The 24,236-nt window shown below is 45.5% G+C and overlaps 2 protein-coding genes and 1 pseudogene across 2 annotated transcripts; 1 reads left to right on the top strand and 2 right to left on the bottom strand.

The window, feature by feature from the left end:
* Positions 1 to 76: 76 nt before the first annotated feature.
* On the bottom strand, positions 77 to 6,461 carry CA14 (carbonic anhydrase 14). The gene is made up of 11 exons (XM_021688055.2): positions 6,307 to 6,461; positions 4,248 to 4,268; positions 3,127 to 3,306; positions 2,600 to 2,742; positions 2,276 to 2,371; positions 2,026 to 2,092; positions 1,709 to 1,866; positions 1,484 to 1,604; positions 1,222 to 1,242; positions 1,025 to 1,109; positions 77 to 905 (listed from the first exon to the last, which is right to left on the bottom strand). The coding sequence occupies exons 1-11, from the start codon at positions 6,359 to 6,361 to the stop codon at positions 842 to 844; spliced, it is 1,011 nt and encodes a 336-aa protein (XP_021543730.1). The 5' UTR covers positions 6,362 to 6,461; the 3' UTR covers positions 77 to 841.
* A 12,977-nt stretch (positions 6,462 to 19,438) lies between these two features.
* On the top strand, positions 19,439 to 19,846 carry LOC110578473 (annotated as a pseudogene).
* A 1,278-nt stretch (positions 19,847 to 21,124) lies between these two features.
* On the bottom strand, positions 21,125 to 21,696 carry LOC110578539 (60S ribosomal protein L17-like). The gene has a single exon (XM_044914146.1). The coding sequence runs from the start codon at positions 21,677 to 21,679 to the stop codon at positions 21,125 to 21,127; it is 555 nt and encodes a 184-aa protein (XP_044770081.1). The 5' UTR covers positions 21,680 to 21,696.
* Positions 21,697 to 24,236: the final 2,540 nt, after the last annotated feature.

The raw sequence follows: 24,236 nt of genomic DNA, 5'->3' as shown, positions 1-24,236 counted from the left end.
GGAAGTTTTCTATAAACTGTATCATTTTCTGCTGAGGATGGCATGTTCCATCCTTTTAATCAAGGTGATTGTGATTTTGACTAATAAAAAGGACTTTATAATTGTGGGGGAACTTGGCTTTTAAGGGAGGGGATAACATATTAATCGAGATTTCTGTCCTCCCACATCTCTTATCCAACCTCCTTATCTGGCAACCTCTGATCCCCTTCAGCATAGCTTTGGTACAAGGACAGAAATCTGGGCTCATGGTCTCACATGTCAGGAACTTTGGATTAAGTATTTTCCAGAGGCGGATCTCCCCTTGCAGGACTGGGGTAAAAAGAGTTATTCACCCATGCTTCTTTCCCCCTGTCCTTTGCCCACCTCTGCCTCCTGAGAGATTAAGGAACTCCCCCACTCTCAAGAGCCCCAAAGGAAGACCAGAGGTGGGATTAGAAACTTTAATTTCCAGGTATATTGAGCAAAAAAATATAACCCCAACAGCAACAAGTCTTTTTCCTAAGGGGAGGTCCTGCCCTATATCTAGGGAAAAGGGCATAAAGGTAAGGGGGTGGAGGACTTTGGGGGTTACATCCCCAACTTCCCCTACAACTAAACACAGTTTGCTGTCTGCATTGTCAACATAGGGTTGTCCTGATCTATAGGTTTTGAGAGGTCGAAGGCTATCTGCTCTTATTCCACGAACAAGAGCCTGTCCGTGCCTCTCTGTAGGGGCTGTCTGGAGGAAGGAGGGGTGTCTGCCCACTACTCCTACAGTATTTTCTGGCCAGTCCCTGCAGCTCATTTTAGAAGCTCCCTGATTGGCATGAGGGGAAGGCATCCATGATGTCGGTGAGGGAGTCTATGCCTCTGTGGCTCGTGCTGAGGTGAAGACCACGCTTTTCCGGTTTCCTAGCCTCTTCTTCCTGGAAGGGGGAATGGTTCATGGAAATGACTAGTGTCCTAGGTGAAACAGATTAAAGATGGAATAGAGTGATTTTCAGTAGAAAAGAAAGGACCAAAGGAATGGAAAGTAGGACCTCACCGAATCTTCCTAGCGATGAAATAAACAGCCAGTAGAAGACAAAGACAGCCAACCAAGATCCCCACTCCTAAACTCAGCATTTCACCTGAGAGAAACACAGAAGATGTCATCCTAGGACTAACATAGATACTTAGACCTTCCCTCACTCACTGTGGAGCGCCACTCTCCTCCCCCACACCTGGTTCAGGCTGTCTTACCTGTAGTATACGAGGATCTCGCTGTAAGGAAGGAAGACATGGGTCAGTGGGACTTGAGCTCCCCATCACAGCTGGGAGCAGTACACTATGCCTCTATGCTGGGGGAGATCATCACCTGGCACTCGGGGTGGGGTATTCCCAGTCCAAGCAAGTCCTAGAACTGCTTCCCGTCGCAGCCTGCCTTTTCTTCCCAGAGGCTCCCTAGTTCCTCCCACCAAGTCCCCCAATTTCCCATCTCCTTTTCCAAGCCCTGTGCAGTCACCTTGGATGAAAGAAGCAAAGACTGTTCGCTGATTGAGAGGCTGGGGGGCTCGGTAGTTCCGTACCAGGAGCTTAGAGGGCTCCTCTTCTGTGGAGAACAACGTCTCCTGAAGCTCTTCCAGCTGAGGAGTAGAAGAGTGGGATTAGGGGAGAAGTGTCACTCACTTTGTGGAGTGGGAAAGGGTCTGAGGTTATGTCTCTGCTGCCTCACCTCTCCACTACTCACCTGTCCCATCGAAATCTGAGCCCTTCGACGGAAGACTGTCCAGAGCACACTCTGGTAGCAGGGGGGTGTGGTGAGCGAGCCATTGTAGCGGAAGAACTGGTCCAGCTGTGGGGGGAGCAGCTCTCCCACGTTGAAGGGAGGCACTGAAGTCTTCTGATCTGGAGGAGATCACACTAGGACTCCTCTTTCCCTCACTGTACCCCAGCTTACCTAGATAGCACTCCCAGAAGCAAAGCCCCCGGCCCCTAACTCATTGTCATCCCAGGCTTCATAGGCCTTTTTGGGGAAGTGCCCCCGAAGTCTAATCTCAGGCTCACCTTTATGCCTAATTTCATGCAAGTGACTCAGGATGTGTTCATAAACTGGATTCTTGGTCTCACCCACCTGGGAAGGGAGAGAGTTGGGGATGAGTCCATGTTTGGAGGAAGACGTTCACACGTGGAGTAAACGGTCAGAGTGGGTTGCTGACTAGCCTAGGGAGGGAGAGCAGCAAAAGACATGGGCAGAATAGGACTGAGGGGGGCAGAGAGAGGGCGAGAGACCTGGGAGGGACTGGGGGCCACTGACCTCAATGAGGATGCCCAAGACAGCCAGGCCCTGAGGCTTTGGAGCGGCCTCACTCAAGCTGTCATAGGAATCAGAATCATAATGTACAATGTGGAGCTGAGGGAGAGGAGAGGGAATGAAATCATTTAATGTTTCTCCACTACCCCTTCCCAAAAGCTCTGACCCTAGCCACCACCACCTCCACCTCCAGCGTGCCCTAAACCTGTCCCACAAAGGCTGGCCTCATCCTCCAAGTATGACTCTTCTCAGTTTCCAGATCCTTCCATTCTCTGGCACCGACCATGCCTGTCACTATGTCCCAGTCCAAGCTTTGCTCCCTGGTACCTCCGCAGCTGTGGCTTCACTGTTGATCTGGTGCTCTGATCCGCCCAGGGACCCTGTCTCACCCCAGTGCAGGTGGAGCTGGGCAGCTACATATTTTCGAGGAAGTCCTTCCAGATACATGGTAGGGGGCAGAGAGAGTTGCACTGTGAGGAAAAGAGAGCAAGCTAGGGTTGGTGGAGAAGTGTGGCCACATTCCCACCCCTCCGATGCCACTGCTCCTTGGGAGACTCGGGCCAGCCTTTTCTACCTCCCTCCCCCAGTAGCACCCAGTCCTTCCCACCACTGCTTTTCCAGCATAGCTCTCCCTTTCTCAGTGAGGATCAAGTTGATGTTATGATGCTGAGTCCACCCTGATTGTAGACATTCACTCCCCACCTTTGGCTTTAAGGAACCACATCCCCATTCTCACATGTCTGAATTTGTAGATGAAGCCTTCTAGGAATTTAGAAGTTAGGCAAATGCTTCTTTTCCCTGACTCCTAAGATTGGAACTGGAGTTTACACCTCCTTGGAGCCTGGGCTTTTTACCTGTGTGGCCATTGTTGTGCAGGTCCAAAGGCTCAGTGCTAGGCTGGTCATATCCATGGGGCTGCAGAGCGGGCAACTCAGGGTCAAAAGTCACACTGTCTGTCTGGATATTGATGGGGGATTGGGCATTGCTTCCACACTCAGGGTAAGAGGCTGGCCAGTGGTCTTGACCATGTGGGCCTGGTGGGGATTACCACGGACATTTGTCCTACCCTCCAAGCCCCAGCCACCCTTCAGGAACTACCCCCCCAACCCTGGCGAAGACCCCAGTTGTGCAGGGCTAGGTGAGGCAGGGGTCCCTGCTGGACTTGATGCGGCAGCACCCTTCACCTTCCCTGAGGCAGTGATGACTCCCCAGCTCTCCTCATAGACTACTCCTGATAGAGTAGTGGCTTTTACTTACCTGTAGTTTGGGGACAAGAAAGCTGAATGAAAGGAAAAGGGGATGAATAGAAAACCTGCATGCCTGGAGAGGTGGGACTAGAACAGAGGCAGGAAAGCTGGGGAAAAAATGATCCTAGAAAGAGCAGGTCTCCTTGGGAGCCCCCTTATGAAGTGGCCTGGGGATTGCATTCCCTCTGCTGACTTCCCACCATTCATTTCTTGCTCTCACACAGGACTTTGCGTTGACTCTGGAATTCGCTTGCTAGTCAGCAGTTCAGGGGACACCCCCACCAGTGTCACCAACTATCCTGCCAGACTCTTCCTCACCCCTGACCTCAGGCTCTGTCCCAATTCCAGATGCAAGGAGGATCTATGAGGTCAGAAAAAGAGCCAGGAAGTGGATGGGCAGCTAAGCTCAGTATTCCTTTCCCTACCTGGTTTCCTCTCCACTCCAGCTCCCTCATTCCCACACAGACTGACGGAGGACATCACTGGTCTTTCTGCTGAATCGGGGGTGGGGGTGGAGGGGTGGGGGCAGGATTTGACAGTTAGAACAGGGTCTAGGAGTCATTGACGTAAAAAGTTGGGCCGGGGGGCCTGGGGGGGGCAGGAGGAGCTAGGGTCAGAAGCTAAAGAAACTAAAGGGAACTCCCCACACACTCGACAGCAGTCTTCCCGGCAGGTGAAGAGGTCCCAGTGTGGAAGGGGTAGCGGAAGGCCTTGGGTTCTGCGCTCACCCTCATATGTCCAGTGTTGACCTGCAAGGCAGAGAGAGCGGGGTTGCAGCCAGCGCAGTGGCGGGGGGGGGGGGGGCGACAGCGTGGGCCGGCACTCTCCCTCCCGCGGACGCTCTGTGCCGCCCCACCTCGCTCTGTTCTCTCTCCACCCTCCTCCGCGAGCACTTCCCGAAGGAAGCCCTGAAACCGGACACCTCGGCGGAAAGGTCGGGGGGCCGATTTAAAATCGCCGGCCGGGCAGTGCCGGCGCGTGCTGAGGAGAGGGGGAGGAGAAGGGGAAGGGAGTAGAGAGAGCCCGGAGACTAAAATTAACCTGGACCCAAACTGCAGCTTGCCCCGGTCCTCACTGTTCTCCAGCCGGGGCCAAGCCAGTCCGACACTTAGAAGATTAGGGTGAGGTGAGGGCGTGGACAGAGGGTTTGGAGGAGAGGGACTAGAACGGGACGGGGCGGGGGGGGGGGGGGGGGAGGAGGTTGTGTGTGGGGGATGGTGCTACCCAGGGGAGAAGGGCCATTATTCATCTGCTCTAAAGCGTCGTGTCAGGCGCGTGAGGCGAGGCCCTTGGCTGTGAATTAACACTGAAGTTCCTCCTAGGGTCCTACCAGCTCTAAAGGAAGCTTTCCCCGTTAGCGGGAGCCTCTGCTCCCTAGATCCCCAGATGGCTAGGGAAGGTGGGAGTCGGGGCAGGGTCCCCGCCACGTTGAGGGTGGTGGGTGGCCCAGGCAGCGAGGCTGGCAGAGACCGGCTGAAAGTGAAGCATTGTGTGTGGAAGGGAGAGCTGCCAGCCGGGTCACATGCCAGCCTCTCCTGCAGCCCTATCTCAGGCTGAAAGGCTGGGGGTCTGCTGGTCCAGTCTCACGCAGGGCCAATGGCTTGCGCCTTCCTGCCGCTTTTCTCTGGATTATTCCAATACTAGTTCAAATTCAAGCTCTGGGGGAAAAAAATTCGAAATTCCTTCCTCTCTCTCTTATTCTCAAATTCCTCAGACTTCTGAGATACCCTTGATCTCATCCTTAGGCTCTTGTTCTGACCCACCCCTTGGTTCAGACAACTCTGAAAAGCAGCCCAAGGGGGAGGGCTGGAGGCAGCGTCTCACTCACCAGCTCCATGGGACACTCAAGTCAACTTGAATTCCCCAGTTCCATTTGGTGCAGGCTGACAGCCTTGCTTTTCCCCTCCCACCAAATCCTCAACATGCTGATTCTTCATCTCTTCCTCTTCTTTCCCTGTTTTTTTCTTTTCCCTCAGATGCACTTTCCAGCTTTCCATTTGGCTGGCCCCCTCACCCCATCATCCTCCCTGCATTCCCCTGCTGTTCTTCAGGCCCTTCCCCTCACCCCCTGCTCTTCCAAGGGATCTTGATTACACACCTGCTGTGTACTGGACTCTGTGCTAGACCTAGAAAACACAAAAATAAGGGGTAGGGGTCCTGGGGACACTGTTGGGAGCACCCAGAAGCCTGGTCTCCCGAGTCCTCCTCGTGTCCTGGGAGCTTCTGAAAGTCCTTTGTAAGCTGTAAAGGGCCCAACAGTGTTGACTGTTATTGCTACTGCTTGCAGGGAGAAACTGGGAAACCAGTCGCCCCATAGAATCAAGAGTGGACATTGGCCATGCAGTTCATAGTTGGGGATCAGGGTCTGAGTTAGTCAGGAGGTGCAGGGGTATAGAGTCCTCTCTATTTTTTCACTCGCTGCCTCCTTGGCTCCCTAGTTGAGGAAGTTCGGAAATAAAGAAGGCCTGGGAGGGTTGCCTGGGACTAGGGCGGTGCAGGAAAGAGTGTGGAGAGCGATTCCCGCAGTGTGTGTACACATCCTGCTCCCCAGCTAGCTCCCCAACCCTCCCCCCCATCCCCACAAACAGCAAGGCTGGACAAGCAAAGGGGGAAGAAGGAAAGTGCTCTTCTCCCCACTCCTCTCTCTTCCCCCACATCCCTGAGTCTATTATTCAAGCTCCTAGGCTTCCTTTTATAGCCCCCCCCCCCCCCCCCCGCTCCATTAAGTAAACCTAGAGCATGTGGACATCAGCACAGACAGACACACAGACATCCGGATGTACCTACCCCCTTCGGCAGCCAGGATCCAAATCACCTCCAGCAGGAGAGTGAAGAACAACATGGTATCCCCAGAAGAAGCAGGTACTGGGAGTTTGGGGACTAGAGGACTAGGGTTGGCAGAGAAAGGGGGGGGGGAGAGGGAGAGAGAGAGAGAGAGGGAGGGAGAGGGAGAGGGAGGGAGGGACAGAGAGAGAGTGAGAGAGGAGTTTCTTGGACCTGAGCTGATTGTATTTATCTCTTTTTCTCTTGCTGTCTCTATGAGCTTCCAGAGGATTTGGTTTTCAGTAGGGTACCGAAGGGTTTTGGGTCCCTAGGACAAATCTCTCGCTGCCTCTCTCTCTTTTTTCATCTACCTCTACAGTCTTCACTCCACTTGCTGGCCAGCGACTTCACAATCGCCTCCTGCTTTTAAGGTGGCTCTGGACGAGTGTTTGTGGGGGTGGTGTGGGGGGGGGGGCGCTGCCTGGGTTGCTGGCGAACAGCTCCTTAAATAGCCGATTAGGCATGCAGAGTTGGAGCTCGCGGCAGGTTCACAGGAGCCCGGGCCCTGGCTCAGGCATCCAGCTGGGGTGAGCTCTTCCTTCCTCTGCTCTTCTCATGGGCACTGTCCAGGTGGGTGTCCCCTGGAGCGGGCCTGGGCCACGGGAGGAGGGCTTGGGGGTCCAATCCAGCCCCCTCAGGGGGACACTGTGTTCTCATTCCCCGTCTGGCTTCTCCGAGGAGCAACTCTCCTGGGTGGCATGGGGCAGTGGGTGGGAAGACCTGTTCGCTGTCCCCTGCAGAATATGAACTGCCCCGGAATAGGAAGGGTCCAGAGTTCGGAGTTAGGAGTTGGGGACTCAGGGTGCAGGTGGAGGGTAGGAAGTCAAGGGCTAAAACCTAGCTTGTGGAAAATAAAGAAGAGAAATGAGGCAAGAGAACTTGTTTGGACCGATCTCTTCCTGCGCCTGTCACCACCCCCTTCCCACGGTGAGGCCTGGGTCCACGTGCCTGTGCGGCCTGGGTGGGGGGGTGGTTTTGTTTGCTGTATAAAGCCCATTTGTGTGCCCAGTGGGGGAGGGGCTGCAGCAGCACCACGGAGAGACAGCGCTCCAACTGCCAGACCCGGCCACCTCCCTCCCCAGGGAGCCCAGATCTAGGGCGGCTTTTGTCATTGAAGAGGACACTGACCCCTGGCAGGGAGGCCAGGGCAGGAGGAGAGATGGGGAGACCTTTGAAACAATCATTACCACCGTAAAAAAAAAAAAAAAAGGCGGACTCTAGAGAAAGGGAGGGGAGGGAGTAGAGAGAGACCATGTGATCTAGTTGGAAGTGGGGCCCAGGGTCTTCCCTCCTGCTCAACAAAGGGCTGAGGCCGGACATGTGGGACTGAGTGAAATCTGCCACCAGAGAGCTCGATGAGTAGAGCATAGGCTGCTGGGTCTCAGGAATGTGGGCTGGTGCCTGTTTCCCCACGGGACTGGAAATCCCGATCGGAATGTACATCCTAAAGCCCTCATTAGAGAATGTGAAACACACAGATAATTTCAAGCTAGACACTGAGACCTCTTTCTCCTCCGTGCCCTTCACCAGAGTTACCAGCCCTGAGGAGGCACCCATTTGAGCTCCCTCTGCGCTTGTCCCTCCTGCCAAGAAGCAAGAAATAGCCAAAACAAAGGGAGCAGAAGCTAAATAAGGGAGCAGGATAAAAGCCAAATGAACAGAATAATGCATGTGCTGGATCATCAGTGCCCACTGAGGCAGGAGTTGTCATGCCTTTCTGGCCCCTGTGATTGATGTGCGAAGCAAAACCATTTGGTGGATGTCATTTCCTTCTTCATTTTCTCATCACCCACAGAATTATTTTTCCCTTACAAGGCGCATTGTATGTTTTGGGGTTTCCCCAAAGCCCCACCCCTCTCATCTAAGAAGAATAAAAGGCATAAAGTGTAAACTAGACATCCTGGGAATCAGGATAGTTAACACAGAGAAACAGAGAAAGGAAGAAAAGCAGAGACATCTATTGCATGGGAGGAAAGAATGGGCCTGGACAGAATGACCTCGCTAGGTCAGAGTCCCCGTCCAGCGGCTGTGGCTGTAATTCAGCTTCCCCAGGCAGGTAGTGTGTCTTGCCAGGCGCCACCTCCTGGTTGTCTCATGAATTTTTTCTTTTGGTAATTTTTTAAAATTTTAATTTAAAATGTGTGTGTGTGTGATTGCTTCGGGGAAGTGTTTCACTGCTGGTGGGATTTCGGATTTTGCCTCCAGAAATAAACATTGTTTCACAAAAATGTCTTAGCCCCAAATCAGCACCTTCCCACTTCTGAGTGAGCAGCCTCTCCAGGCCCTCGTGCTTCCCCAGTAGACAAAGACCTTGGTTTCTGGGAGGGAGGGAGTAAGGAGGCAAGCACCGTCCTCCAGGCACTTGCCTTTATTTTGCTTTTTGGCTCTACTATGGATATTTCTGTAGTCACCAAGCTAATTTAGAGAGGTGTCAAGAGGACCCTTCTATGTTAAAACAAAACAAAATGCCATCCCACCCCCCCCCACTCCCTTCACCTTAGTAGCTACTCAAACTCTGGTACCTTTGTTTTAATTCCTACTTCTCTCTCCAGCACATTCCTTACCCCGGAGTTGGCTAAACCCAAGGCATTCCACTGCCTTCTGGCGCCATCTCCTGTCCTTTCAAATGCAGTGAAATGTGAACAGGTCAGAGAATCAAATGTCCAAGTGTGGTTGGTGGCTTTTTGGTTTGTTTTTTCTTTCTTTCTTTCTTTCTTTCTTTCTTTCTTTCTTTCTTTCTTTTTTTTAAAGATTTTATTTATTCATTTGAGACACAGAGATACAGAGAGAGAGAGAGAGCATGAGCGGGGGGGGGGGGACAGAGGGAGAGGGAGAAGCAGGCTCCCTGCTGAGCCAGGAGCCCGATGTGGGGCTCGATGTGGGGCTCGATGTGGAGCTCGATGTGGGGCTCGATGTGGGGCTCGATCCCAGGACCCTGGAATCATGACCTGAGCCGAAGGCAGGTGCTTAACCATCTGAGCCACCCAGGCGCCCCTGGTTTGTTTTTTCTTAAAAGTCCTTTTTACTTTATTATTATTTTTCTTACTTAAGGAATCTCTATACCCCACGTGCGGCTAGAACTTACAACCCCCAAGATCAAGAGTCGGCATACTCTTCAAACTGAGCCAGCCAGGCATCCCATTAAGAGGTCCTTTTAAAAAGGATATTTAGGAGCGCCTCTGCCGCTCCCCCTGCTTGTGCATGCTCTCTCTCTCTGTGTCAAATAAATAAATAAAATCTCTTTTTAAAAAAGGATGTTTAAACTCAATAAATGTCCTAAATAGTCTAAAACACCTTACAAGAGCCCACTAGGTACTGAGTTTGTGTGGTGGGGTATACAAGAGTCAGTGTGGGAGGGAGGCAGATCAAAAAGAAAGGAGGGGCACCTGGGTGGCTCAGTTAGTTAAGTGTCTGCCTTCTGCTCAGGTCATGATCCCGGGGTCCTGGGATCAAGCCCTGCATCAGGTTCCCTGCTCAGCGGGGAGTCTGCTCCTCCCCCTCCTCCTGCTCTCTCTCTCAAATAAATAAATTAAAAAACAAAACAAAACAAAAACAAAAAAAAGGCAAATGGCCAACACAGGAACTTAAGCAATACAGTTGGTAACGAGAAAAGAGAATCAATGAGGTGACAATTAGATGGAATTCGATTTCTTTTTTTTTTTTAAGATGTTATTTATTTGACAGAGAGAGACACAGTGAGAGAGGGAACACAAGCAGGGGGAGTGGGAGAGGGAGAAGCAGGCTTCCTGCGGAGCAGGGAGCAGGATGCGGGCTCGGTGCGGGGCTCGATGCGGGGCTCGATGCGGGGCTTGATGCGGGGCTTGATCCCAGGACCCTGGGATCATGACCTGAGCTGAAGGCAGATGCCTAACGACTGAACCACCCAGGCGCTCCTGGAATTCGATTTCTTAAAAGAGCAAGCAACTTTGTGCCATGAAATAATGTAGACCCAGAGATATTCTAATTTGGTAGATAATCACATTTATTATCACACGCTTGTCTCCTAACACATGAGTACTGAAGCCCCTTAAGCAAACACAAGAGCTTAAGAATTGAAGTCAAAGTAAAAAAAACCAAACAAAGAACAAAAAACAAAAGAATTAAAGTCCAAGTAATTTGGGAGAGGGGGGGTCAGAATTCTGGATCATTTTCTCAGCTTTCCAGTTCACATTCCCCAACAAATGCAATGTGAGACTATTGTAGACAGAAGACAGGTAAGTTTGTGGTCTGCAATCTTGCAACTTTATTTAAAAAGGAGTAATTGTGGGGCACTTGGGTGGCTCAGTTGGTTTAAGTGTCTGCCTTCGGCTTAGGTCATGATCCCAGTGTCCTGGGATGGAGCCCCTCATGGGGCTCCCTGCTCAGCGGGGAATCAGCTTCTCCCTCTGCCCCGTCCCCACCCCCACCCCCACCCCTGTTCATTCATGCTCTCCTGCATCCTCGCTCTCTCAAATAAATAAATAAATAAATAACATCTTAAAAAATAAAAAGGAGTAATTTTGTGTCCTGCACTGATTCCGTGTCCAGGTCACTGCCTGGTACGTACATATTTGCTGACTGAATGACTAAATCTAGTCATTGGAACATTTATTTACTTTCTTTCTGTCTTTGATATTTTGCAGAATTTTAGACCAGAAGGGTTCTCAGGCATCATTCCAACTCTCCCTGTGAAGGCAGAGTTTTGAGGGACTTAGGGATTCTCTCATGGTTAGACACAGGGCCACTAAGCTGAACCAGGGCAAGGGCACAGACCCCGTTGGACTTCCTACTACACTACTGGTTCTCAAACATCAGTGTGCATCAGAATCATCTGGAAAGCTTGTTAAATTACAGATTTCTGGGCCTCCCTCCCATAGTTTCTGATTCTGTAGGTCTGGAGTATGTCCAGAGAATTGCATTTGTAGCAAGTCCTCAGGTGATGCTGATGGTCTGAGGGGACCCCACTTGAGAACCAAAGCCCTACACCAACTGGAATAGGGGAGGTAGTAGGAAGTTTGCCATTCTTGGTAGGGCTTCCAGCATCTGGAATTGTTATTTGCAGTCATCTTTATAGAGATGAGCCACAATACCTTCACTAGTTTACAATCATATATTGAGGACTTCTAGATGCTAGGCACCATGCCATGCCCTAGAAATAAAAAATTAACAAGAGGTAATCCCAGCCCTCAAGAATTTCACAATCTCTTAAGGGCTATAGATACCTTACCCAATTACTAGACTGCAACACTGAGGAGTTCTGAATAATGGTAGAGCAAAATGTTATGGGAATCAAAGAGGATGGGAAACTAGTGGTGAGGTTTTCTTTACCTGATACCAACAATCTTTCCGCAGAATAGGAGCAGGTCCTAGAGTTATATGTAACAACAAAAAATTCCACTCCAAGGCAGGCAGATTCGTGTTTCACTGTCTTGGAGAGTGACACCAAAGGATAGGTTCTGTCAAAGCAGGATTCTCCTTAATACATTTTATAAATTGCTTCCTCAGCAAGTAGGAAAGAAAAAGGATAGCAGGGTGCTCTGGAATTGTAGTTATCTGTTCTGTCTGCTCTGGTGGCTGCCTCATTCTGCCTGTCTTCTTCCTTTTCTCCTTATTCTCTACCATTTGTCTAACTTAAATGAACGTTGTATACCAACCCAAGCAAAAGATATTAACACTTTTTTTTTTAAGATTTTATTTATTTATTTGACAGAGAGAGAGAGACACACACAGCGAGAGAGGGAACACAAGCAGGGGGAGCAGGAGAGGGAGAAGCAGGCTTCCCGCGGAGCAGGGAGCCCATTGCGGGGCTTGATCCCAGGACCCCGGGATCATGACCTGAGCCGAAGGCAGACGCTTAACTACTGAGCCACCCAGGCGCCCCAGATATTAACACTTCTACCACTTCCCTTCCATGGTGAGAAGATTCTAGTTAAAGATATTTTTTTTCTTTGTTTTTCAAGGAACTGTTATGTCTGAATCACTATAGGAATAAGAATCAGGGGATAATATAATAGTGTAATCTTGTTACAGTGGGTAGCTTATTACTGGTTTAAATCATCCCCCAGATAAGTCTGTTCTCAGATCAGATTGTGACAAATGATTTGGATTTCTTTGAAATCTTATAAGAGAAAGAGTTTGCTGTGTTTTCATGCACATCTTATTTGATCTCAAAATAGCTATACATTTTATTTATTTATTTGTCAGAGAGAGAGAGAGAGCACAAGCAGGGGGAGAGGGAGAAGCAGTCCCCACTGTAGCTATACATTTTTTAAGAGGACATGAATCTTAAAAGGTAAAGTGACTTGGCTGAAGTCATATAGAAATACTACTGGGACAAAGAATCAGGTTCTGACTGACCCCTCACTCAAAATGTGTTAAAATGGAGCACCTGGGTGGCTCAGTTGGTTAAGCGTCTGCCTTCGGCTCAGATCATGATCCCAGGGGCCTGGGATTGAGTCCTGCATCTGGCTCCCCGCTCAGCGGGAACCTGTTTCTCCTTCTGCCTGCCTGCCTGTCTGCCTACTTGTGATCTCTCTCTCTCTGTTTCAAATAAATAATAAAATCTTTAAAAAAGTGTTAAAATAATTTAAAAAACAAAAAACCTTTAAGGAAAATTGAGAATTTTTTTTAATAGAGGACATTTCTGGTTCCAGCTGCTGCTCCCGCCTCAATTAATTCCCTGCAGTAGCTGAGGAGGCATTGCTCGGAGGAGGAAATCCAAAACCCAACAAAAGCTTCAAGTCATTTCTAAGGAACATCCGCAAAAGTGAAATACATCTATTAATGAGCTCGTAGATCCTGCATTCTTTCTACTGTTCTACTGTCCAACGCATTTATCATTTTAGGTATGACATATATTTTAATTAAGTAGTACTCTCGCAGGTTGGTTATAAATCTATTCACACTGGGAAAAATTGACTTTTTTTGCTCCTTCTAAAAAAAATAAAATAAAAAGGAGGGACACCTGGGTGGCTCAGTCGGAAGCTCAGATCTTGATCTTGGTATTGTGAGTTCAAGCCCCACTTCATGGTTTTTTTTTTTTAATTTTTAAAAAAGATTTTATTTATTTATTTGACAGAGAGAGAGAGAGAGGACAAGCAGGGAGAATGGCAGGCAGAGGGAGAAGCAGGCTCCCAGATGAGCAAGGAGCCTGATGTGGGACTTGATCCCAGGACCCTGGGATCATGACCTGAGCTGAAGGCAGATGGTTAACCGACTGAGCCACCCAGGCATCCTTACTTTATTATTTTTTAATTATACAGGTAATACCTGATGAATTTAGGGAAAATAGGAGATTCAAAAAAGAAAAAAAAATAACATCATTTAAAATTCCTTGAATTAGAAATAACTGTGGGCGTCTGGGTGGCTCAGTCAGTTAAGCGACTGCCTTTGGCTCAGGTCATGATCCTGGAGTCCTAGGATCAAGTCCCGCATCGGGCTCCCTGCTCAGCAGGCAGTCTGCTTCTCCCTCTGACCCTCCCCCCTCTCATGCTCTCTTTCTCTCTCTCAAATAAATAAATAAAATTAAAAAAAAAAGAAATAACCGTGTTAATATTTGGTATTTTACAAACGTTTTTCTATGAAGTTACATCTAAATGCATATTTTGGAGCACCAGGGTGGCTCAGAAGGTTAAGCGTCTGCCTTGGGCTCAGCTCATGCTCCTGGGGTCCTGGGATCAAGCCCTGTATCTGAACCCGGCTCCCTGCTCAGCGGGGAGTCTGCTTCTCCCTCTCCCTCTCCCTCTCTCCTCCACTTGTGTGCTCTCTCTCTCTCCAGTGAATAAATAAAATCTTTTAAAAAAATGAATGCATAAATTTTATGTGTATAAATATTGTACTTTTTACACAAATGGGACCATACCATACACATATTTGGCCTGTAACCTTTTTTCCTAACATTATTTTGTGAACATTCTTCAATGTCAATAAACATGGCTCCCTGTTTTTCTTTCTTTTGCTTTAATAGATGGCTTGTTCCTTTCTTTAATTATAAAAGGAATGAGACCTACATATTAAATTATTGAACATATAAAACCCAGTATATATTCATATTCACTAGAGCTACAAAGTATTATCACTTTTAGAAAATTCTTTAATTATAATTTACATTCACTTCTTCCCCTACTAATCTTATATTTATCAATATGCTAACTAAGCAGAACATAGTAACCTAACATGTGTTTTTGGAGTTACTCTAAGCACCAGATATGTTTGGATTTTTTGATAGTTAAATGTTTATACTTCATAATGAACTCAATCAAAGAAGTTCACTATGAGCCCACTCTCCCCTTCTCTGTCATCAATTTATTTTAATTTTTTAAAATTAAAAAAAAAAGATTTTATTTATTCACCTGACAGAGAGAGACATAGCGAGAAAGGGAACACAAGTGGGGAGAGGGAGAAGCAGGCTTCTTGCCGAGAAGGGAGCCCGGTGTGGGGTTCAATCCCAGGGCCTTGGTATCATGACCTGAGCCAAAAGCAGATGCTTAATGACTGAGCCACCCAGACACCCCTCTGTCAACAGTTATTTAAACTTATAGTATTGTACAGAAATAACCTAGTATATTTACCCAATCCTCTGCCTTGGGATTGCTTGAGTTTTTTATTTTCTTCAGTTTTTATCTGTAACAATACTTCAATGAGAATATTCTTGTTCATACATATTTACACATTGTCCAATTGTTTCCTAGAATTGCAAGAGGGTCTATGCTTTTTATTTTAACTTTTTATTATGAAAAAGTTCAAACTCAACCCTTTTAAAAAATATATTTATTATTTGAGAGAGAGAGCATGTGTATGGTGGGGGTGGGCAGAGGGGTAGGGAGAGAGAGTCTTAAACAGACTCCACGCTGAGCATGGAGCCTGACGCAGGGCTCGATCTCACGACCCGGAGATCAGGACCTGAGCAGAAGCCAAGAGTCGGGTGCTTAACCAACTGCACCACCCAGGCACCCCCAATCCTTTTAAAAAGTCAGGTTTATGAAGGTGTAACTTATATACAGTAAAATTCATCCTTGTTAGTGTACAGTTCTATGTGTTTTGACAAATGCATACATTCACGTAACCACCATCATAATCAAGATACAGAACCCTGCCGCACCATAATTCCCTTGTGCCCTTTGTAGTCAGCTTCTCTTCCCACACTCATCCTTTAGTAACTACTGATCTGTTTTCTGACCCTATAATTTTGCCTTTCCCAGAATGTCTTATATATTAAATTATACAGTATGTAGACTTTTGAGTCTGGCTTCTTTCAGTTAGCATTCATTCATGTTGTTGCATATCAGAAATTTGTTGCATTTTATTGCTGAGTTTTTCCACTCTATGGATGTACCACTGTTTATCCACTTACCAGTTGAAGAACATGTGGGTTGTTTCTAGTTTTTCGCAACCAAGAATCAAACCACTATAAACATTTGGGTAAGAGTTTTTGAATGAACCTACTTTTTTATTGTTCTTGAATGGGAGTAGTAGTGGGAGTGAACACCCTGTGCTGGGTTGTATGGTAAGTGTATGTTTAACTTTGTAAGAAACAGCCAAACTGTCTGTCATAGTGGTTGTACTGTTGTTCATTCCCACCAGCAATGTGTGAGAGCTCCAGTTGCTCCAGCCTTTGGCATTGTCAGGGTTATATATATACATGTACATTCACACACACATATATAGGTATATGTATATACATAAAGCAAAATAAAACAACAACAAAGTAGCCACCCTAATACATGTGTTGTGGTATTTCTTTTTAGTTTGGGGTGTGCACCTTTTTGGTTTTTTTTTTTTTTTGCTATATTTATTGTAATATTGCCCTCCATAAAGGTTATACTCCTCCAAACGTATATACATGAGTTGTCACTCTTTCCTTCTTTCTCTGGAGAGATGGACAAAGGACCCTACAATTGGTGTTCCAGGACTAGGCAAAAATTTAGTATTTTTCTCTCTCATGACCTTTTAGCTATTTCACAGAAATAAAATTCACCTGTATCATGGTTAAATTTTTGTACAACAAATACCATCTTCTCATGGATTTTCAGTATAAAGTGAGAGATATGTTCAATTGAGGAAATTTTGGTTTAAAGGTGAGTAAAGTCTACATTAGTGAGTGTAGCAAGCTCTTCAAAGACACATTGAAACAACGAAGAAGAAACAAAAAAAGGCACAAAAACAAAACAATAAAAAGACACATATTGAAAGTAAACCCGTTGAATGCAAGCTGGTGCAGCCACTCTGGAAAACAGTATGGGGGTTCCTCAAAAAGTTGAAAATAGAGCTACCGTATGACCCAGCAATCGCACTATTGGATATTTACCCCAAAGATACAAATGTAGTGATCTGAAGGGGTACATGCACCCCAATGTTTATAGCAGCAATGTCCACAATAGCCAAACTATGGAAAGAGCCAACATGTCCATCAACAGATAAATGGATAGAAAATATGTGGTATATATATATATACAATGGAATATTACGCAGCCATCAAAAGCCCGAAATCTTGCCATTTGCAATGACGTCGATGGAACTAGGTATTATGCTAAGCGAAATAATTCAATCAGAAAAGGACATGTATCATATGATCTCACTGATATGAGGAATTCTTAATCTCAGGAAACAAACTGAGGGTTGCTGGAGTGGTGGGGGGTGGGAGGGAGGGGGTGGCTGGGTGATGGGCATTGGGGAGGGTATGTGCTATGGTGAGTGCGGTGAATTCTGTAAGACTGATGAATCACAGACCTGTACCTCTGAAACAAATAATACATTATATGTTAAAAAAAAAAAAGAAACTAGTAGGAGGGGAAAAATGAAGAGGGGGATATCGGAGGGCGAGATGAACCATGAGAGACTATGGACTCTGAGAAACAAATTGAGGGTTCTAGAGGGGAGGGGGTGGGGGGATGGGTTAGCCTGGTGATGGGTATTAAAGAGGGCAGGTATTGAATGGAGCACTGGGTGTTATATGCAAACAATGAATCATGGAACACTACATCAAAAACTAATGATGTAATGTATGGTAATTAACATAACATAATAAAATAAATTAAAAAAAAGAAAGTAAACCCACCATTTTGTAAGAAATAATATCACCAAAATAATTTATACTAATGCAAAATACTGTTTGTTAAAGCAGCTGAAATAACCAAGCAGGAGAAAACCTGAATTAAATGGACCACATTGCACCAATCACCCAGCTTCTATCAAATTTCAATATATTTCAGTAGGATTGCATTAAACTCTTGGGTTACTAAGACTTTGTTTTTGGTATTTGTGGAAGCTGTTGACATGATTGAACTGAAGTTAAATGGAAACCCAAACACAGCCTTGGCAAAAATCCAGGCTGTATTAAGAAATAAACAGGGAAACATACTTATTCAAACACATGGCAGAAGAATATACCAAAATCCCATCAACAGGCATTGTGCATTGAATAAGCTCTCTATCTTGTGAGTTTGGATTTGGCATGCTAAACTTCTCTATAACAAAATATATGTATATTCTTATCTTTTACTACAGAAAAAGAAAAGCAAATGTTGGCTTAAAGACAGCTAAAACACTCAATATATTTTCTTGTCTTCGTAGAAGATCCACAAGTCAGTTGTTAGCTACATATTATTATTATTGTTGTTGTTGTTATTTTTAGAGAGGGAAGGAGCGGGGAGGGGCAGTGGGAGAGGGAGAGAGAGAATCTTAAGCAGGCTCCATGCCCAGCTCAGAGCCCAGTGCAGGGCTCAATCTCACAACCATGAGTTCATGACCTGAGCTGAAATCAAGAGTCGAACACTTAACTGACTGAGCCACCCAGGTGCCACTACCTCATATTAATTTTTAAATTTATCAAAGCAGTACAGGTACATAGTGTAAAAGGCCAAAGAGATTGTTAAAAGTCATAACACTCTATTCTCCCCATATCCAACTTGTACTTCCTCAATCACTGCAACTTTTTAATGGTTGCTTGCAGTCTAGAACTCCAAATTTTCTTTCTTTTTAGAAAAAAGATTTTATTTTTATTTATTTGAGAGAGAGAGACAGCACAAATGGGGAGGAGAGGGAAAAGCAGGCTGGGAGCCTGATGGGGCTCCATCCCAGGATCCTGGGATCATGACCTGAGCAGAAGGCAGATGCTTTATTGACTGAGCCACCCAGGTGCCCCTAGAACTCCAAATTTCAAAAACGTGTTTATACTGCTATTTCTTGATTTTTCAGTTTCAGATAATATCTTTAAAAACTTTTTTAAGTATTTATTTTTCTTATTTTTTAAAAAAGATTTTTATTTTTTTATTTGAGAGAGAGAGAGCACAAGCAGGGGGAGTGGCAGGCAGAGGGAGAGGGAGAAGCAGGCTTCCCACAGAGCAGGGAGCCCAATGCGGGGCTTGATCCCAGGACCCTGGGATCATGACCTGACTGAAGGCAGATGCTTAACTGTCAGAACCACCCAGGCATCCTCCCCTTTTTTAAGTAGGCTCCATGGCCATCGTGGAGCCCAATGTGGGGCCTGAACTCACACCCTGAGATCAAGACCTGAACTGAGATGAAGAGTCCGTGCTTAACCGACTGAGCCCCAGATATTATTACCTTTTAACTTCCAACTACAAAAGATGAGGATTTACCTCATCATGTGTTACTCCCCAACACATATTTCTATCCTATCCTCCTGATATAGTTATTATATTTTTTATTGAAGTATAATTAACATAATAGTGTTATGCTAGTTTCAGGTGTACAATACCATGATTCAATAATTTTGTACATTGCTCAGTGCTCATCAGGGTAAGTGTATTATTAATCCCCTTCACCTATTTCACCGATCCCTCCACCCATCTCCCCTCTGGAAACCATCACTTTGTTCTCTGTATTTAAAACTCTGTTTTGGGGGCGCCTGGGTGGCTCAGTCGGTTAAGCATCTTCCTTCGGCTCAGGTCATGATCCCAGGGTTCTGGGATCGAGCCCCACCTCGAGCCCCATGTTGGGCTCCTTGCTCAGCAGGGAGGCTGCTTCTCCCTCTCCCTCTGCCGCTCCCCCTGCTTGTGCTCTCTCTTTCTGTCAAATAAATAAATAAAATCTTTAAAAAACCCCAAAAAACCCGAAACCTCTGGTTTTTTTGGCGGGCTCTTTGCCTGTGCATAGTATGCCCACTTCCCTTTCCGCCTCCATTGCCACCCTGACACCTGTGAAAAAGCTTGTGCTGAAGGGGGGCAAAAAAAGAAGCAAGCTCTGAAGTTTATCCTTGACCGCAGCCACCCTGTAGAAGATGGAATCACGGATGCAGCCCCTTTTGAGCGGTTTCCTCAAGAGAGATTCAAAGTGAATAGAAAAGCTGAGAATCTCAGTGGAGGCGTTGCAACCATTGAAAGGAGTAAGAGCAAGATTACTGTACCTTTTGAGGTGCCTTTTTCCAAAAGGCATTTGAAATATCTAACCGAAAAATATTTGAAGAATAATCTACGTCACTGGTTGTGCACAGTTGCCAACAGCAGTTATGAATTGTTACTTCCAGATTTACCAGGATGAGAAAGAGGAGGAAGGTGAGGATTAAAGCTCATTTATCTGGAATATTTTATATAAGTTCTTGAATAAAACTTTGGAACCCCCCCAAAAGTCTGTTTTTTGGTCTCTTCTTCATTTGTTCATTTGTTTTGTTTCTTAAATTCCACATATGAGTGAAATCATATGGTATTTGTCCTTTTCTGTCTGACATTTCATTTAGCATTATACCCTCCAGGTCCATCCATGTTGTTGCATATGGCAAGATCTCATTCTTTTTTATGGATAAAGACTATTCCATTGTGTTATATACCACATATACCAAACTTCTTTATCCATAGATGAACACTTGGGTTGCTTTCATATCTTGGCTATTGTAAATAATGCTGCAATAAACATATGGGTGCATATATCTTTTTGAATTAGTGTTTCTGTTTTCATTGGGTAGATACCCAATAGTGGAATTACTGGATAATATGGTAATTCAATTTTTAATTTTTTGAAAAACTCCATACTCTTTTACACAGTGGTTGCATCAATTTGCATTCCCACCAACGGTTCATGAGGATTACTTTTTCTCCACATCCTCCCCACACTTTTTATTTCTTGTCTTTTTGATTCTAGCCATTCTGACAGGTGTGAGATATCTCATTGTGGTTTTGATTTGCGTTTCCCTGGTGATTAATTATTGAATCATAATTTTTTTTAAAGATTTTATTTATTTATTTGACAGAGAGAGACACAGCGAGAGGGGGAACACAAGCAAGGGGAGTGGGAGAGGGAGAAGCAGGCTTCCCGCGGAGTGGGGAGCCCGATGCGGGGCTTGATCCCAGGACCCTGGGATCATGACCTGAGCCGAAGGCAGACGCTTAACGACTGAGCCACCCAGGTGCCCCTTGAATCATAATTTTAGCAGAATCAGCATTTAGAAAATCATCAATATTTACCCACAGCTAAGCCAAACAGTGTATATGTCTTTTCTTGTACAACTTTTAATTTCCCTTGAATTGATAATGACATCCCCCTGCCTCCTCCCTTTGCTTTTGTTTTATTGTTGCTTATTCATCTCTAAACTCACTGTTGAAAATGTAACTCCTCTCTCATGTTCAAATGTATCAGGTAACTGGTCATAACATTTCTTTAAAGGAATATTCCTCGTGGAACTCTCTGTCCTTCAGTTCTGAAGTTAGACTGACTTCTCTTCTCTCAGGAAGTTTTAGTATATTTCTTTTACCCTAGATGTTCTATTATTTCATGATAATGTATCGTGGTGTAGATCTTTTTTTCCCCTCTCTCTCTCTTTTTTTTATTTGCATTTATTCTGCAGAATTTACTCCCGGGCCATAAGTTTTTGTTTCTTCAGTTTCTTCTGGGATATCTTTTTCTTCTGTGCAAACTTCTCTTCTGATTTAGGAACAATCTGCTCTTTTTCAGTAAGGATCATCTCAATGTGGCAGGGAGAGCTCATGTATGGGTTAATCTGACCATGAGCCCTGTACGTTCTACGCCTCATCTTGGGGGCTTTGTTCACCTGGATGTGCTCAATGACCAGAGAATCAACATCTAAACCCTTAAGTTCAGCATTTCTCTCTGCATTTTTAAGCATGTGCAGTAAAAATTCAGCACTCTTCTTGGGCCACCGACCCTGTGTCCAGCCCCACTGTTTGGCCTGGGCACACCTACCAACTCCACCACTGTAGCGACGGAATGGCACACACTGCTTCTGTAAAGTGACGTCTTTCAGATACTTGGTGGCTTTTCGTATATGCAGACCCTTGATGGCCTGGGTAGTTTCACGTGTGTTCTTAAAGTGAACACGAAGATTTGAACCTCTTGATTTACATGATTTCGTAGGGTTTTCTGGGTCAAGCGAATAGCGAACCATTTTCAGAGGTCACCTCAGGCCACTTAGGGGAAGAGCGGTCTTTTTTTTTTAAGGTTTTATTTTTTTTGATAGAGAGAAAGAGAGAGTACAAGCAGGGGGAGTGGCAGGCAGAGGGAGAAGCAGGCCTCCTGAGGAGCCGGGAGCCCGATGTGGGGCTTGATCCCAGGACCCTGGGATCATGACCTGAGCCGAAGGTAGACGCTTAACCGTCTGAGCCACCTAGGCGCCCCTCATGCTGTAGGTCTTTTTTATTTCTTGGAAGACCACTCAGTGGGCTCATTTGCCTAAAAGTTTATGCATTTCAGCTCTGGGATGTTTTCTCACATTTTTCTTTGATAATTTTGTTTTATATGTTCTCTTCTGAAACTCCTATTAATTGTATGTTGAACCTTCTGGACTGGTATCTAATATTCCCAACTTTTTCCTTCTATTTTCCATCTTTTTACTTCTTATTTATTTATTTATTTATTTATTTTAAGTAATCTCTGCACCCAATTGGGGCTTGAACTCATCACCCCAAGATCAAGAGTTGCATGCTTTACTGACTGAGCCAGCCAGTCTCCCACATCTTTTTGCTTATTATTCTATTTTCAGGGTGATTTGCTCAAGTTTATCTGTTACCCCTATTGAATTATTAATTTCTGCATTCATATTTTTAATTTTCATAAGCTCTTTCTTCCATGAATGTTCTTTTTTTTTTTATTTGACAGAGACAGAGAGTACAAGCAGAGAGAGGGGCAGGCAGAGGGAGAGGGAGTTGCAAGTTTCCTTCTGAGCAAGGAGCCCATCGCAGGACTCGATCCCAGGACCCTGGGATCATGACCTGAGCCAAAGGCAGACGCCTAACGGACTGAGCTACCCAGGCACCCTCCTTTTTTTTTTTTTTTTAAGATTTTATTTATTTATTTGAGAGCGAGAGTATGAGATGGGGAGGGGGGAGACAAGCAGAGGGAGAGGGAGAGGAAGGAGCAAACTCCCCGCTGAGCAGGGAGCCTGATGCGGAACTCAATCCCAGGACCTGGAGATCTTGGCCTGAGCTGAAGGCAGACGCCTATCCAACCGAGCCACCCCGGTGCCCCATGAATGTTTTTTTTATAGTACTATTTTCTTTTACTTTTACAAATACATTATCTTTTATGTATTTTTTAAAGATTTTATTTATTTATCTGAGACAGAGAGAGAGAGCACAAGCCGGGAGAGGGATCAGAGGAAGAGGGAGAAGCAGGCTCACCGATGCGGGCCTTGATCCCAGGGTCCTGGGATCATGACCCGAGCTGAAGGCAGAAGCTTAACCGACTGAGCCACCCAGGTGCCCCAAATTCTCTGCCTCTTAAAAAGAAGTTTCAAGTTAGTTTTTTGGAAGTAATTTTGTTACTAAGTTTACAAATTTCTTTTAAGACAACTATTTGTTACTTGTGCTACTGGGAGAATGCAGTGATGCAATAATTCTTAGATTGCAAAATCTCTAAATCATTTGTATTTGCTATTGCAATATGGATTTATTTCTGGGAGACTTACTCTTCTAATTTTGTTTGACTTTGGTTAATGTTAAAACTAGGTTGCACGATGTTAACATATAAAGAGGTGACTCAAACTGGAAAATCTCAACCACAAATTTTAAATTTTTGCAGCTATTCCACCAAATTTTTTTTAAAAGATTTTATTTATTTATTTGAGAGAATGAGATAGAGAGCATGAGAGGGGGGAGGGTCAGAGAGAGAGGCAGACTCCCTGCTGAGCAGGGAGCCCGACGTGGGACTTGATCCCGGGACTCCAGGATCATGACCTGGGCCGAAGGCAGTCGCTTAACCAACTGAGCCACCCAGGCGCCCCCAAATTTGTTTTTTACATAGCAATAATAAAAAATGTACTGTAATAATGTGTATGCTTCCTACTTCTGCATTTACTATCCCTAAAGTGAAAAGGATCTCAAATTAGAGAAAGAATAGAATTGGAAAAATTGAATTGGAGTGTTCTGAGCCACCCTCTCATTCATTCCTGGAAGATGTAGGGTAGTTCAATTATTTTATAATATTGGTGTCAATCAAAATCTTTTCTCAAATCTGATAAATATCTCCAACTAAGGTTTAATAGAATAATCAAGTTTACTTATTAGTTATCCTGGAGTCTTTGTATCTCAACAGGGGTCATAATATCAAATATCTATCTATGGCATTTTGGGCATCAGTAGGGAGTAAGAATATTTCAGGGAGCAGAACATTCTGTGCATTCATGAATTAAACAGGATTATAATGGTCCCCTTTGGAAAAATATTTTGACTTTGATCACAGGAACTGGATTTGAAATTTATCTTTACAAATTACTAATCTTAGGACCTTGGGTATACCTTGTTTAGTTATCTATTGCTCTTTTTTTTTTTTTTTTTTTTTGAGACAGAGAGAGACACAGCAAGAGAAGGAACACAAGCAGGGTGAGTGGGAGAGGGAGAAGCAGGCTTCCCGCGGAGCAGGGAGCCCGATGCAGGACTCGATCCCAGGACCCTGGGACCATGACCTGAGCCGAAGGCAGACGCTTAACGATTGAGCCACCCAGGCGC

This window comes from Neomonachus schauinslandi, chromosome 4, assembly GCF_002201575.2.
Source record: "Neomonachus schauinslandi chromosome 4, ASM220157v2, whole genome shotgun sequence".
NCBI lineage: Eukaryota > Metazoa > Chordata > Mammalia > Carnivora > Phocidae > Neomonachus > Neomonachus schauinslandi.
The sequence above is the reverse complement of the archived record's forward strand: the minus strand, read 5'-3'. Positions and strand labels throughout refer to the sequence as shown.